The following is a 16,692-nucleotide window of genomic DNA, read 5'->3' as shown; positions in this document are numbered from 1 at the left end:
GACTTTCTCAAATTACGCTTTTAATGGTACAGATAACATCAGAACAATAATTTTCGATGACATTACTCAGAACCTGTTTTATGCTCAGTTTTGGGACTGTAGACTTGAAAAGTTAAATGTGAATGAAGTTTAATTTTAAAATTTGATTAGTTACATAGTTTAAAAGGTCAAGTAATTCTGCAAGGTTTATAAACAAAGTCCAACAGCGTCTGCATTGGTCTTCTATCCAGAGGTGACTGCTTTCAGTTCTTCTAGATATTTCTTAGGATATTTGCCTTTATATTTGTAAGTGACATGTATACGTGGTTTTTTTTAAGTTATAAAAACTAATATCTATTGATAACTTAATCTGGAAGATAAGGATTTAACTTTCACCAGCCTGGCCTCCTTCCCTTCATCTTCCATCTTCCCACATTCATGCAGTAATTTAAGTCCATTTTCAGATTTCACATTATTGCAGCCATGTAGGAAATTCATAGCTGAGCCATGTAACAGAATATGGTTATATTTCCTTTCTTATATAATTTTACTTTTTCTTTTAGTTAATACTTTATGCTTTTCTGTTTTCTTGTACACATCACTAATTCATTCCCACCTAAATTATTTAAAAACAATTTGCCGATGAAGGGACTCTAAATGAACTAATGGAGTGAAAACTGAGGACTCAGATAAATTGGCTGTAGGAAACATGACCAAAATCTTTTCTTCAGCTGTGTTTTATAAGCTTATAAAAAAGATGTGTTAGCATTTAGACTATTTCAGGTAATAGTAATTTGCCAAAGAAATAACCATCAACTGCATTTACAATATATTTTATATACTAAAATCACTAGTTTTAGTTTGTTAACCTAATTTTGTTCATCACCATCATAAACATTGTATCCTTCCGATTTAATTAACTCAATTTTTTTGGAATCCTGAAAAAATACATCTTTAATTTTGCCAACAAAACTTCTTTTAAAAATCTCTTGAGTAACGATATTTACATTTCGACCATATTCAAAGCCCCCTAAATAAAAAGTACCACCATAGTTTAGAGCAACAAATTTTCTATGTGGATCAATATCCTCAGAGAGAATTAGATTGTCATCTAGGTAGACCTTAATAAGAGTCTGATTTTGAGTTATAATTAAATGGTGCCATTGATTACAACAGAATGTGTCGTTGCTATAAATCATAGGTACAGAGATGCCTTCTCCTAAATTAACTGCTATTTTTAAGGTCTGATTATGGAGACCAATTGCCAGAAAATCATTTTCTTCATCTTGAGCTTTCCCTATCCATGCAATTAAACCTTCTGTTTCAGTAGTACTGAAATTGAAGGATACAGTAGTGAACTGAAGGTTTCTCATTCTGTAATCTGGATCAATGAACTTAATGTAAGAATTACTTACAAACTTTGCAGTTGAAAATGAAGTTTTGTTTTCACAGTACCTTCCCACCCAACCCAAAGTACATAAACAACTGTAAGAAAATGATTGGCCAGGGACACACAGAGACTGGTGGAGACAGAGATTACTCAAACAGTGCACAGACTGGTCGCATGTATTTCCAGCCCAGTGTGGCAAACATCTGCAAGAGAAAGTTGTGCCATTTACTATACATTCGCCTCTATTTTTGCACACACTGTACCCACAGGCTGTCCCATCACAGTCACCTACATTTGAGCCACCTTTTGCTCCTAATTCAGTTAACTGTAATTCTTGATGGTTTATAATAACTTCCCGGACACAACCTTGGAAACCTACAGGTTCATTTGCTGTTGCCATGGGATTAACAAGATTTAAGGATGACACTCCTCCAATATAGAAGTCAGTATTTGTATCCAGGTAACTCATTTTAGCAATGGCTTTTCCTGTTACATTGATCCCATCCAGATCCAGGTAGCCTTCTGCACCATCTCTTCCTGCTTTAATCACATGCCAGGTGCTTCCAGTAATGGTTACTTTTTGGAGTGTCTCTAGAATGATAGTTCTGTCACCAAGGTTGTAGCGAAGTTGAACAGAACCATTTGCTAAAGAGATACATAAAAAATCACCTGTTGAGAAAGAAAACCTTGTTTAATTAGAAGCAGAGAAATGTCAGTCCATTAACAACTAGCCCTTTCTGGTCACTGGAGTTTAAGTTTTAGTTTTGGGGAAAAGAAGGTTACAAATCTTGACCATAATTATGTTAGAAAGTTTTATTTCCAGTTACAGGTAAAAATGTACGTGTATTACCTTGACCCTGTTACAGTTCATCCTCTTACAGAAACTTGGTGCATGTTGTGTTTTCACGAACACTCCCCTGCCCTTGTCCACCTCATCTAGGTAACTGCTACCCATCTTTCAGGTCTCAGGTCACATGCCACTTCCTCAGAGAAGTCTTCCTTAATTCCCTAGAGTTGGTCAGGTTGTTGTTGTTGTTTTTTTTAATAATTAGTGCTTTAATGGCACTAGATTTTTCTTCTTCATAATATCTAAAATCTCATTTTATCATTATATAGTCGTGTCAACAAATCTGAACAAATAGGATCCCGCATGTGTATGAAGTTGCAATGAGGCATTCAGAGGAATAGCAAACGCAACTCTGCATGCCTGAGAAAAGAATGTAGCCCTTCAAGATAAGATTACTTTAAGAAGGTAGCAAAGTATTTTACATAACAAATTTCCCTCAACACAGCATCTTCCCTTCCCCCTAATATTTCACAACCAGTAATTTTTTTTTCTTCCCTTTCTTGTCCAGGGAGATTTCTTGACACGCTACTCTTCTTCCCTCCTCCTTCCGCAGTGCCACACTGCCTCACCTCCCTCCTGCACGGGGTGTCCTTTCCCCCCCTCTCCTTTGTGGTCCACACCAGACCATTCAGGTGGTCAGGAGACCTAGCAGCTCTCAGGTCGCACACCTCTCGCGTCCCCTTGGGAGAAGTGTACGAGCCCATGCAAAGTGTGGCTCTCTTGCTTTAATTATTCTCCTCACAGTGAATTTATAGTGAATATCATCTGTGTCATTACATCTGTGATGATTTGGTTAATAGCTGCCTCATCCACTAACTTACAAGTTTCGTGGGAAGAGGATCTGTGTTTGAGTTGGCCCAACAGTTCATCCCTGGCACCCGGCACAGTGTTGGGCACATAAGATGCTCAATAAGTAATTGTTGAGTTAAGAAATTCCTTTGTATACTTGTGGGATGAGGTGACCGAGTATATCTCAACAACTAGTTTTCGGCTGAAAGCAAAAAATAAAACATCTTTTTCCTATAATGCTGTGTAAATTAAAATTTTTTCCCAGTGAAAGGAAGAAATTTAGTTTATTCATATATTTTTCTAATACCATGTTAAGCCCAAAGAAAGAGAAACTGCATTACAAGCTTTTAGGTTATGTATGAAAAAATTAAATATAGATCAAAACATTTAAAAATTTTTATACCACAGGAACCTCGAACAATGAAATGATCGTAGGTTTTTAAAATTCATAGCACTCTAAATATACTTTACGGCCTGCGAGTGGACAGAAACCTCTCTCACAGTCATGGAAGTAGTTAACCTTGCTTGTGGTGTAGAGAGTCCTATGGTAAGTAATCTTAAAATGAAGAACTACATTGGAACATGAAGGATCTAAAAAATGATTAGGAAAGCTGAAGCTGCTGCGCTGTGACATCATTGGTCAAGTTGTCAGCCGGAAGGCAGAGCAAGGAGAGTGGCTTCTGCAAACAAAGGCGTGTCCTAACGGCTTGGCTTGTATGCCCCCATCTCCCCGTCTTCCCTTATTTATCTGAGCATGCTTTAACTTGACATTGTGGGTGACAAGGCTTTTTCAATACACGTTGATCTGTGAAGATTATAATCACATCAAGGTGAATTCAGGCTATGTGTAATTGACTTGTGCTTAACATAATATGGCTCATGTATCAAAAAAGCTTATTTTGAGGCATTAAATATTTAGCAGAAACAGATAAACGCGTGCCAGGGTTTATTTTCAATTTTTTTTCCCCTAAATCAAAGAACTAAAATCAACTAGCATAATTTTCAAGTTACCATTTTGTTTTAACTTTTACACTATATTAGATTATTCAGGTTATTAACCTCTAAGGAGACACAGAAATCTTATTAATTGAGAATTTGGTTTTCCATGTGTGAAAACCTAACTGGCTGCTGATACCCAAATTTGTGGGTTTTGATAGTGCGTATTAAGAGGGCAGTTTTTACTAATCACTCCTCTTAGCAGAGGATCAACTAGGAGCCTTGGTTAATGTTTACATCAGGCATAGCTCTCAGAGAAGGTACAAAGTACAGGGCTGTCACCCGTGTTTTAGGCAACCTTAGGTAAGTGAAACATACCACCTGATTACTAATAAACGTTTATGCCTTTCATCTGATAATTACTTTCAGGTTAATCTAAGTCTGAGGATGCAGAGCATAGATTTTTGATATTTTAAAGTTTTCATGCTTTTCTTACATAAGTGTTGAACGCAGCACCAATTATGTCATGAAACTAATCTATTTTCATCTTTGTAAACAGTGTCTAATAGCAGAAAAAAGGAAAGCCTCGACTGTAATGAACTGAAATACAAAGCCAGTTAATAACAGATGTAAGAAAACCTGCTCCTTCTCTCCTCTGTTTGCTAATGTATACGAGCTCTTTATTTTCTATACATAAACGTAACCATCCAGTGTACTGGTTATAAAATTAGAGCACATTCTTGGCCAGTCACAGTCCAGAATCTCTCTCGATTTCCTGCCCTTATCATAAAGGCTAACTTTGATTTTTTTATGAGCAATGTAACTTAAGCTGATTGTCTTTTAATGTCTCTTCATTTACAAATAGAAATTTTCTGTTTGTGCATGAGTCTCCCATTTGGCATTTTCACAGGGAGGTTTAAATTAGTCCTGAATTTAAAGCCAAATATCAAATCACGGGAGAACAAAACTCTTCTGAGATTTTTCTTTTTTCTTTGGGATTATTATCTTTTCTCCTTGAGATTATTTTGAAGGTATTTCACCAGTGCATTGAGGTGGAACCACTTTTGTCTAATCTTCTGATAGTCTTATTAATCAGTAGCATATTAAGACACAGATTGTGAAAAGCAGAACATAATTTTTGTTCGCTGTCAACATAAACTGATTCAATTATTTTTATCACCAAAATTGCATTTTCTGAGAAATGCCAAATGTAAAATTTAAAAATTATTTTGCAGTAAAAATGTATCTATATATGCAGATGTCTTTGTCAAAGTTCTGGAGAAAGATATGAACATGGAAATCAGGAGTAAGCAATAAAAACTCAAAAAGCAATTTTTCAAACTGGAGCATACTAAAATATTTTTATCCCATATTATTTTATGATAATTATACAACTTTTATAGTTAAAAACACTTTTATAAACTCATTTTGGAACGTGGATCCTAGGTTTAAAATTTAGATGACTGAATTAGAGAAAAATCTTTGGAGTTACAAATGTGAATGTATTTCTTGGGGATGTATCAGTCATGCCTTTCCTTTACCTTTTATATGCATATTTTTTCCCTTTTGACATAGGACAATTATGCATAACTCCAACCTCTTTTTTTTTTTTTTTGATGGGATTGTTATAAAGTCGCGCCTATACTATATTTGGATTTTGCTAACTTTAATTCTAACAAAGCTCTTCGTAACATTCATGTGTAGGAATCGCCTCATAAACACATTTGCAGTGACAAAAGAACATAAAAGATCAAGTGTTTACACGTTTTGTAGGCTAGGTAACTTAAAAAAAAACTCCATGACACATTCCTTAATCGACTATTAGGAATTCATTAGGATTCTTTCTCCCCCTGCAAAGATCTTGCCAACTTTACCTGATTGTGCTTTTAAGTGTTGTGCAACGTAAAAGAGGATGCCATCCGCTGCAAGAGGCTGAAACTGCAACTGGATATGTGTCTTTTTTCGAATATGAAAGGAAGCAAAAGACATCCAGGATAATTCATGGCTTTTGAAAGACGGATCACTTATGGACAAAGCTAAAAACAAAAACAAAAACAAAACAAGGAAACTGAGTTGCAAAAAACAGTATTGCTCATAAATAATCATATAAACTCGTAGTTTTGTCATTTAAGAACTTACCTTATCGTCCAAGAGTCGCTCCTAGCTGAACACAGTGTACCTTGGTGACTCTGTTCTAATCCCACTAACTAGAGGCTTGCTGTAATGTGGTCAATTATTGAAGAGCCTCCTGTGCTCCTTCTGGCCAGTACTGTGTGCACACACCCTGTGCTCTGGGTTCCATTATAGGGAGAGATCAGATGCATAGATTCTGAGAATTTCTCATGCTTATCTCAAGAATGTGAGATTCTTGGGAAAGTCTTACATTAAAAATGCTTTTTAAAAGATGGTTCATATAGTGGAAGACAGAAGGCATCACTATAAATTATTCAGTTTCTTTATTTCTGATTAAAATATAGAGTATAATCAAGTCAAGATATATTTTAAGTGACTATTTAGATGGACCATCAAGTATCCTTCATGTCAGGAGACTAAGTAGCTTGAACATCTGCCTGTTTTACCCCAAATGCCAGTGAGCGCGTGGTTTCTTTACCTTATTGGACGAGAGAAGTGAGTGGAAGGAAAATTGCACTACGAAGTGAAAGAATGGAGGTAAAAATGGAAACATTTTCAATATTTCCTAGGCTAAAAGTTAAAAACACGTATTAGGGAATCTCACTTGGATAAAAGTCAATGATGTGCAATAGCTAGAATTTAGTTAGCATAAAACTATTTCAAGAAAAAAGCAATTTACCAATAATGTGGGGAAAAATAAGAGGAAAGATTTTATGATTCAGAAAAGGTTACATGTGTGGTTGTAAATCATAAATTCTAACAGGGAAGACAGCTGTAACACAGAAGAAAAGAATAAGTGAATAAGATTTGAGTGTATGAGAAAAGAAACTGGACTTATTGTCTGCCTCACAAAATAACTGTAAACCAGAGTTCTGCCAGAATAGAATTTTTACTGACTTTTCTGGATTGCAAAATACTGCACCCTAATTTAACCTGTTATGATTTCTTTTTAAATTAAGATCAATAGTCCTTGTGAAGTATCTAGCCCAGGGCTATCTTTGCATCAATTTAATTTTTAAAGCTGGTTTAGGGCCCTTGGTTGGTTAAGAAGCGCGCACCCGAGCTAGTTTCTGGGCTGGGCGGTGTGAGCACGGTGGATTCCTGCACGTTTGGAACTAGGCTCAGGCATGTTGAATCACGTTTGGTGACTGTGCCCCTTGAAGCCACTGGATTCAAGCGGTTTGTAGACATCACTGACCACAGCCCAACACCTCCGTGGAATTCCAAAGGAGTGTGGGGCAGGGCCTCAGTGAAAACAAAACATGCCAGTTAGGACCCTTCCTCCTCTTGTCTTTACGTGGATTTTTCTTTCTATCAGTTACAAGTGAATATTTGAAGGGACTTGGAAGGTAACTTCTTCCCCATCAGTCAGACATTTAAGCATAAGGGATAGATGAAATCAGTTTTCACTACTTGAGTTACAATGCTGGGATGGAAAATTTCCCCCAGCTCTCCTCTGCTCAGATGTACGCACACACTTTAAAATACTTAAGACTATTTGAAATCCTGGGACAAGGACATTTGATTAACCTGTTTTGCATACCTTAGACCGCACAAGTTTCCACTTATTTCACGGGACTGCTGGTTTTTATATTGTGCGTATGAAACAGAAGCAGTACGATGTCATGGGAACTCACTGGCTTGGCAGTGTGACGACTTAGCCCCTCTATCCTGCTCTTTCCTAATTTTGATTTTTTACTTCTTTCAAGGTAAGAGTTGAGGTTAAGCAATTTTTAAGGCTCTTCTCAACCCTGCCATTTCACAAGTCATTTAAAGGCAAATTTCAGTTTTGAAGTTATTTGGCTTGTGATGATTACATGGCCCCTTTATTAGGCCTTCTTAGACAATTGGAGTGTGACAGCACATTGATACGTACGTTGCCTGTACACTGTCAGTTCCTAGGCTGTATTTACATAAGGAATGGCTGTAATGAGAGGCTGCTAAAATCTAGAGACAGAGTGTTTTAAATTTGTTGATGATCTACTGTGATCTTATATTTGTTATATTTATTAAGAAACTAGTAAGGACCTGCTAATAATTGGATTGAGAGACAGGAGACTTGATTCTGAGACTTTAGGCATATCATTTAATTTCCCTGAACATTAGTTCTCTCACTTACCAATTGATACTGTTAGACTAGAAGATGATTGGTAGTGTCCTATGATTCTACACCCCTGCCTGGAACTCCTTATACCAAAATATGTATTTAATTCATGATATAGTTGAATTACTTTATTAAGAATGTCGGTCTGAGTTCTGGATCTTGAGAACAAGAAGAGAAAATAAGACTCTGTATTTTATAACACTTTACGCTCAGTAGAGAACTTTTGCATACCCTGCTTCATGTGAATTCTGTTAGGTAGGCAAGATGGCACTTACTATATTAGTGAGAGTCCTGGCAGTGAACAGAGAGCACACAGGGAGGGGCATTTAAAAAGAATGGGATAAAAGAGCTATTTATAAAGGTGTGAGTAGGGTGGAGGGAAACTGCAGGAAATAGAGTGTCACCTGGGGTTGGTCTCATTGGGGAGCTGTTTTCACTCCTAGGCCTGAAGTTAAAGAAAGTAAGGGCCTTGATGGAATAAAAGTTATGTTTTAAGGCAAGACAAGAAAAAATTAAACAACATTCTCTGTGTGTTTGTCTGGGCCTCCTCCCTCCCTCCCCCCACCCTATGCAGTGTGCACCCGCATCACACGTTAACCCGAGCTCCTCAAATGTGGGAATGCCAGCTCCCCTGCAAAGACCAGTTTTTACATTTCTCCTGACACTAGCAATGCAACCTCTTACAGAATAGGGTTCTTTCCCAGCTCTGAAGGGGGGGTTGTGGTGACTCCCCGCTCACTCTGTACTTGGTGAACTTTATACAAAGTATCAATGTGTCATTTTGATGGACGATCCTTTGTCTTGAAAACGTATATGGCTGTGCCTTCAGCTTCTAACAGGCTGAACAGTGCTCACAGCTTTCTGAGAGTCTGCCTCCCGGGTTATAATCCTCAGTTTGGCTGGAATAAATTTCCCTTTTTCTTCTTAACTTGATAGTTAATTGAATTTTCATCGACAGCCTTCTGACAGAAGCTGTGCCCTTGGGTAAAGGTAAATCTTGTTTTGGCCTCGTGGTGAGGAGCCTTGGGGAATAAGCACTCTGTCTAACTCTCCTCCTGTCCTCGCATCACCTGCTGGTGACTTCTCTTGGGCAAACTCAGCTGCAACGTACTGGAGAAGGCACTAGAGGGCAGGGTCGAGGTGGGTGGGGAGTGGAGTGGGGGAGGGTGGGGCAGGTGGAAAACAGTCGGCATACTTAATGTTGCCTGTTTACAAATAATGAAATCGAAGCTCAGAGACTTAAACGATGCAGCAGAAACGGAATTACTAGTTACCAGAAGCATCAGGACTTAAGTTCAAGTGTTCTGACTCATGCTTACAGTCTTCACAGGCCTCCTATTTTCTCAGCATGAAATTAAAATTCTTTATCATGGTTTCCACGGCTCTGCAAGATCTGGCTTCTGCTTGCCTTTCCAAATGCATCTTGCAATACCACCTCCTATCCTGGGAGTCGTGGCTGCCTGTCTCTCCCGAGACGTGTAACATCATTTTCCTGCTTCCGGGTTTGCCTCTGCCCAGAGGGCTCACCCCCTTGCCGTCACGTGCGGGGGAGTCTCATTACATGACAGCGTAGGTGTCACTACTCACAGAGGCCTCCCTGACCATCCCAACTAGAGTGCTGAAAGTCACTCTTCCAGTGACTTTCCACCTCCTCCTCTTGATTTCCTTCATGGCGTTGACTCAATCCGTGCTTTTCCTCATTGGTTGGTGTACCTGTCGTCTGCCTGCCTCGTCCCAGGATGTAACTTCTATGAAAGCGGGGCACCTGTCTGTCTTGCTAAGGCAGTCTTCCTAACACGTGGTCTGGAACTGGTAAACAATCTTAATGAATTAGTGAATGATTCGTACTGCCAAGCGTTACCGCCAGGGGAGGCGACAAGAACAAAGAATGCTAATGCTAGGCAGTGTTTTGAGGCAGACACCCTTTCACCATCCCTGCCCCCCACGCTTCATCAGGTGTGCCAGTCAATTATGCGCTGATTTCTTGTCGTTCAGAGATTATAAATATCAGTTTTGATTCTTCTTGGGGGTGGGGCTTATTTACAGTAAAGATGATCATAAAACTAGGTAGGTAGGACAGCTGTAAATTGAGTTCTATGTATAAACTAATTTTCTCTCTGAGATTTTAGGTTTCTTGGGATGGGGAAATAGAAGAGGCAGAAGGGGAAAAGACGACATATATGTTAGGGATTTTCAAGTTTAAGGATATTGGTATTGAATTTCTTGGTAACTTATATACCAGTTTATAACTACAATAGAGGTGAATTGAACCCCAGGAATTTTTTCTGCATTCTAGGTGCCTATAAATTGATCAACTGAGTAGAAATTATGATTGCATATTACAGATAGCTGCTGGTTATGATGCAGCTGAGAACAGCTCTCTGGAATAAGAAACAAGCAGCTATTGACAAAACACAGGAGCACACCGCTGCCTGGTTTCAGTGGCCTGGTTGCTATCTGTTCTGTTTTTGTTTTTTAAATTAAATTTCAGTACTGTAGCTACTACGTTGGAAAGTTGCAAAGTCAGTGGGTCAATGGAGATAAAGAAAACAGACCTTGTGTAGGCAAAGTTTAATTCTGTCATTTCTCATCAACCTCTTTCTTCATTGTTTTTACTTTACCACAAATACAGTTTATAGTTCTTAAAATCAACTTTACTATACAAATTACTATAGAAAAATAACTTTCAACTGGGAATCTAAAAGTAGAGACCCATCTCCGACATAACACTTTTTTCCGTCAAAACAACTGTTTATGATACAATTTTCTATGGCTTTTTACAAAGAATCAAATTATTTTATAGCATAGCAGGGTGTATCTAGTCAATTTTTGTTCAGAATTCTATGAGGGTGATCCAATTTTTCTGGCATCTTTTATCAAACTTCCTAAACTCTCTATGAAATAATTTCATTTATCTACCTCCCTACCTATGTATTTTCTCTGCCAGTCTCTTTGTATAATCTACTTATGTATATGCTGTCATATAATATATATTTATATACATGCTATCATATGTTATATATATTACATACACACACCCAAACAAACTTTAGGTTAACCCCCTCGGCTTTCATTGCTTGATCTTTTAAGCTGCAAAACTCTGGCTTGCCCTATTGTTACAAACGGTAGCCCTGACATTTACTTGCTCTGTTCTTTCTTTCAGTTTCTAGCAGCTACTGGTTTGCGAGTAAAAGAGGGGCACCATCTTGGTAAAGTTTTGAGCACTTTGCTATTCACTAAAGTCAAGAACTCCTTCTTGAAAATGACCACAATTTGTTTCATTTTTGTTTTTAGGGACAAGTCATTAGGTCTATTTACTTATTTACTATTAGTTTTTTTTTAATGGAGGTACTGGGGATGGAACGCAGGATCTCGTGCGTGCTAAGCATATGCTCTACCATTTGAGTACACCCTCTCCCCACAATTTGTTCTTGTTATTTTAGAACCGTTCAGTGAAATGTTACAGCAGGCACTCTCCCTCTGCACTGTATGGTGAGGACTGGAGATTCACCAACAATGGACACAAACGGGCGTGGGCACTGCCCTCGGTTCTCTGAAAGCGGGTCAGGGAAGTCTTCCCTAAAGAAGTAACGTCTGAGTCAAAATCTGAAGGATGGAGAAGTGTTAGCTGGATGTTGAGGGGAAGATGAGAGCATTTTAGGCCAGGAAAAGTGTGTGTAAAATCCAGATTCCAGGAAACAGTGTAGCATATTCCAGGACCCAAGAAAGGCCATTTTTAAAGAGCAGGATCTGTCTTAATGTCATTTGAAAGAGACTGATTCCTGTAGGTCAGACACAGAACTCCATCCCGTTATCACATGGTCACCCTTCTGACATGATGACACATTGCTTTCACTGCATCACTAGTATTATAACCTTCAAATCTCCTCCATTTATCAACACTTTTGACTTTTGGAGGAGAGTTAAACACACATAGAATCTCAGTGAATGTAGGATTAAAAATGTTTGCATTAAGGTATTTGATAAAGCGATCTGAAGAAGATTAAATTACGATATGTATGAATGCGCTATTACAACAACCCTCACAAATTACCAAAGGTGTACATAACACAGTTGAAGACTGGGCTCCTGTACTTCTGCCTCAGCCTCTGTTCCTAAAGAGGGGAAGGAGAGGCAAAGGCTTTATCTTCTGGGTGGATGGGGAGGTGGGATGAAGAAACAGTAGATCACCCAGAGCCAGGAAGTCAGGAGATGGCAGGTGCATCCTCACGTCCCCATATTTTTCTGGCTTAATTTCTCCAGATTCCTTAACTGCAAGTTTCCTGGGTTCCCTGCCACCCTATCCTGAAAGTCCTAGCCAGCCCCAAGACCCACAATCATCTCTTGGTACTGAAGCTGGAGAGGGCAACGCTGCCAGGGGGCTGCAGACTGAAGCAGGAGCAGGACCGTGTGGCTGGTGCTGTGATATTTAGAACTACATTTAGATACGACGATGTGTTGATTTATTGAAGACGTATAACCTGAGACATTAGGCAGCATACGCTTTCCTAATTTTCTCCATAGCCCCTTTTCCAGTGCCCCCCCCTCGACCTGTGTGGTCATTGTTCACTCTTGCTCTAGGGGTTCGTAGAGCTTAAGCAGAGGATTCCGGTGTGACGGAGGAGGTTTAAAGGTGGCTGCCTCCCACTAGCCTTCCCATCAATCTCGCCTGTAAGAGGAGGGCTAGGGTAGGGGAGGTGGTCGGAGAAGTTATAGGAGGAGGTAAAAGCACGGTCTTGCTTGGGGGTGACGGGCAGTACAGAGCCACATTCCTTCTCCTGTCCATGAAGACGAGTTTGTGCTGTTGGCTGCAAGAAGGACAGCAGGGGAATGACTTTGGTCCAGCTCTATTTGGGAGGGAGAGGGCAAGACCTCCATGCTCCACCCACACCCTCCCACCCAGCAGTGTGTGTGATGTGGAGGAAGTCCCGAAGGCCTTAGGCAAGCTGGGGTTAAAGGAGAGGAAGCAGACCTAGAGGCATCCTTAGCACCAGCTGCAGCCCATGTGGGGAGCACTCAGGAGACTGGGCTCCCTCAGACGCAAATTCCATGATCTGCCCCAGCGGTAAGGTACAGGGAAGAAAGTAAGCTGATGAGACCTAGAAAACTGAAAGCTCCTTGTTGTTCCCCTGGACTCGGGGCCATTTCACCCCTGAAAGTCTCTTCTTTTGCACTGGAGCTTATGTATCTGCCTTGTGGACACTCTGGAAGGTTTTAGTCAAGTGGAAGATACAGAGGGAGAAGCTTAAAGATGGAGCCTTGTTCCTGAATTGAGTCACAAACCTAAACTCACTTGATTGGATTGCCTTTAGCACAAAACATCTACAACAAGACAGGGTGATTAGAGTTAGTAAATTAAAGCAATTCTAAAACTAAAGCTGTATTTTTGTACTACTGAATTTCCGTACTATCCTGTCTGTGAAATATAACGTCAAATATACAGGGCAGAGAAGAGAGTGGACTCTTATTATTACACACATTTCATTTTACTTTCCCCAAAGGAAGCTGACTCAGTTAAACCTGTGGACGGCATGAGCCGAGGTTCTGCCTCACCTTGTTCACAGTAGACTCCAGTGGTCCCCAGAGGACAGTAACAGGTGTATCCACGAGGCAACGGCACACAGGTAGCTCCTTGGCTGCAGTGGTGTGGAGGGGCATGCTCAGGGTCACAGGTGGAAACGGTCTCCGTGCAGAGTGCTCCCTTCCAGCCGCTAGGGCAGTTACAGCTGCAGGTTAAGAAAGAAGGCAGCAGGATTTGAGCACTTGAGCAGAGATGGATAAGGCACTTGTGTATCATCCTGATGGTAGCTTGGCAGTTATGACTGAGGTTCCAAGACAGAAAAGATTTTGTATATGAAAGCAAATTGTGGTGCAAACTACCAAGATTCAAACTGTCAAAGGAAAGACCTAATAAGTGGCTATGGGATTACTGGACTCCCCATCAAAACCAGACAGCTACACGTAAAAGAGTGAAATTAGAACGTTCCCTCACACCATATGCAAAAATAAACTTAAAGTGGATTAAAGACCTACATATAAGATGTGAAACCATAAAACTCCTAGAAAAGAACACAGGCAGAATACTCTTTGACATAAATTGCAGCAATAATTTTTTGGATCATTCTCCTAAGACAAAAGAAATAAAAGCAAAAATAAACAAATGGGACCTAATTAAACATAAGAGCTTTTGCACATTAAAAGGAAACCACAGACAAAAGTGAAAAGACAACCCATGAAATGAGAGAAAATACATGCAAATGATATGATCAACAAGGGGTTAATATTCAAAGCATATAAACAGCTCACACAGCTCAACATCAAAAACACAAATGACCCAATTTTAAAAAATGGGCAAAAGACCTAAATAGACATTTTTCCAAAGAAGACATACAGATGGCTAACAGGCACATGAAAAGATGCTCCACGTCACTAATTATTAGAGAAATGCAAATCAAAACCACGAGGTGTCACCTTACACCTGTCAGAATGGCTGTCACCAAAGACAACACAAATAACAAATGTAGGTGAGCGTGTGGAGAAAAGGGAACCCTGTGCACTGTTGCTGGGAATGTAAACTGGCGCGGCCCCTATGGAAACCAGTATGGAGGGTCCTCAAAAAACTAAACATAGGACTACTGTATGATCCGGCAATCCCACTGCTGCATATACATATATCAGGAAAAAATAAAAACACTAATTCAAAAAGATGCATGCACCCCAGTGTTCATAGCAGCACTACTTAATAATAGCCTAAATGTGGAAGCAACCCAAGTGTCCACCAACAGATGAATGGATAAATAAGGCATGGCATATATATAATGGAATATGAAAGCCATAAAAAGAATAAAATTCTGCCATTTGCAGCCATGTTGATGGACCTAGAGAATATTATGCGTAGTGAAATAAGTCAGACAAAGACAAATACTGCATGATGAGATAACTTATATGGAATCTAAAAAGCAATACAAATGAATCTATATACAAAAAACAGAAGCAGACTCACAGACACAGAAAACAAACTAGTGGTTGCCAGTGGGGAGAGGGAAAGGAGGGAGGGAGAACATAGGGGTATAGGATTGACAGATATCTATTTTATAGATAAGCAAAAAGGATATATTGTATAGCACAGGGAATGTTTTGTAATAACGTAAAAAAATCTTTTTAAAGTTTTTTTCTTTTTTGGGGGGGATAATTACATTTATTCGTTTATCTTTTAATGTAGATACTGGGGATTGAACCCAGGACCTCTTGCATGCTAAGGACACACTCTACTACTGAGCTATACCCTCCCCACTTCTTGTAATAGCTTTTAATAGAGCATAACCTATAAAAATACTGAATCACTATGCTGTACACCTGAAACTAATATACTGTTTTGTAAGTCACCTATACTTCAGTAAAAAACAAGAAAGAAAAGGATGACTTCTCCTAAGAGGGTTTAAAAAGAGAGTGAGAAATGAAAGAAATCTACTTTATGATACCCCCACGGGTCCTGGTCACACTTCTCTTGATTCGTTACAGCGTCCTTACTGGTAAACCGTGGACGCAGGTGACCGTGACAGCACTGTGGTTGTCAAACGGCATCACCAATAGTACAATTTCTAACGTGAACAAGTAAAGACGAGGCAGGTAGAAAACAGAAATATCTTTAACTCTGTTTTCTTTGGGCTGGAAGAATCCTCGCAGCTTCTGAGTGTGACAGGTGGTTCATACCGTCCCCTCTAGATGGACTAACCTGTATGATATATCACATGCCTGGTAGAGGGGGTAGTTAGGCCAATGAGCACACCTTCTGCGAACATTATTAACAACCTTATCATTTTACAGAAACAACAGGTAAGAGAGTCATAAAGTTGAGATTAAACAAGAAGAGAATGAGAATCACTTGGAACCTCTGACTGCGGGAGGTGCTATCTTTTGCACGAGCAGGTACCTTTCCACTACTTCTTCTAAGCAAACTTTAATGTTGAAAACGTCTTACATGGTGTTTTACATCCTTTTCATTTAAAAGCATTTTATTGTGAAACATGCCCACAGCACATAATGTACAAAGTGAGCATCTTTGAACCCACCACCTGAAGAAGCAGAGAATTACCAGGACCTTGAAGGCCACGTGTGTTCCTGCCCTGATACCCTCCTGTGTCTTCTCTGGGAGAGTTGAAATTTGAGATAATCACTCCTTGATTTTCTTTAGAGTTTTAGTTTTAAGTTGTGTCTGTCTTTAAAACTGGTATAAATGTAATGACATTGTATACATTCTTCCGTGACTGCCTTTCACGCGGGATTTTATGTCTGGGATTCACCTGTGTTGGTGCATGCAGTGGTTGCATTAACTGTCAGCGCTACACAACGTGATGAACACAAGTTCTTATCTTTGTGTAGTCAAAATTTCAGTATTTTCTTCTGTGGTTTGCATTTTTTGTGACATATTTAAGAAATTTTTCCTTATTCTGAGATTAAAAAAAATACATATTTTATTAAAGTAAGATCAGTTACAATGTGTCAATTTCTGGT

General features: G+C 39.3%; 1 protein-coding gene and 1 long non-coding RNA gene across 2 annotated transcripts in view; one reads left to right on the top strand and one right to left on the bottom strand.

The window, feature by feature from the left end:
• Positions 1–16,692, bottom strand: part of EYS (eyes shut homolog) — a 1,185,765-nt gene continuing 1,169,073 nt past the window's right edge. Inside the window, 3 exon segments of the mRNA XM_032484469.1 lie at positions 1–2,038; positions 5,816–5,977; positions 13,732–13,904. Coding sequence (XP_032340360.1) covers positions 849–2,038; positions 5,816–5,977; positions 13,732–13,904 — 1,525 coding nt within the window. The 3' untranslated portion in view covers positions 1–848.
• LOC116665268 lies at positions 2,038–16,627 on the top strand. The gene is made up of 3 exons (XR_004321800.1): positions 2,038–4,304; positions 16,006–16,107; positions 16,216–16,627. It is a non-coding gene; the product is annotated as an uncharacterized LOC116665268 (long non-coding RNA).

The sequence above is a fragment of the Camelus ferus genome, chromosome 8 (assembly GCF_009834535.1).
Source record: "Camelus ferus isolate YT-003-E chromosome 8, BCGSAC_Cfer_1.0, whole genome shotgun sequence".
Lineage (NCBI taxonomy): Eukaryota > Metazoa > Chordata > Mammalia > Artiodactyla > Camelidae > Camelus > Camelus ferus.
This window is presented reverse-complemented; position numbering and strand designations above follow the sequence as displayed.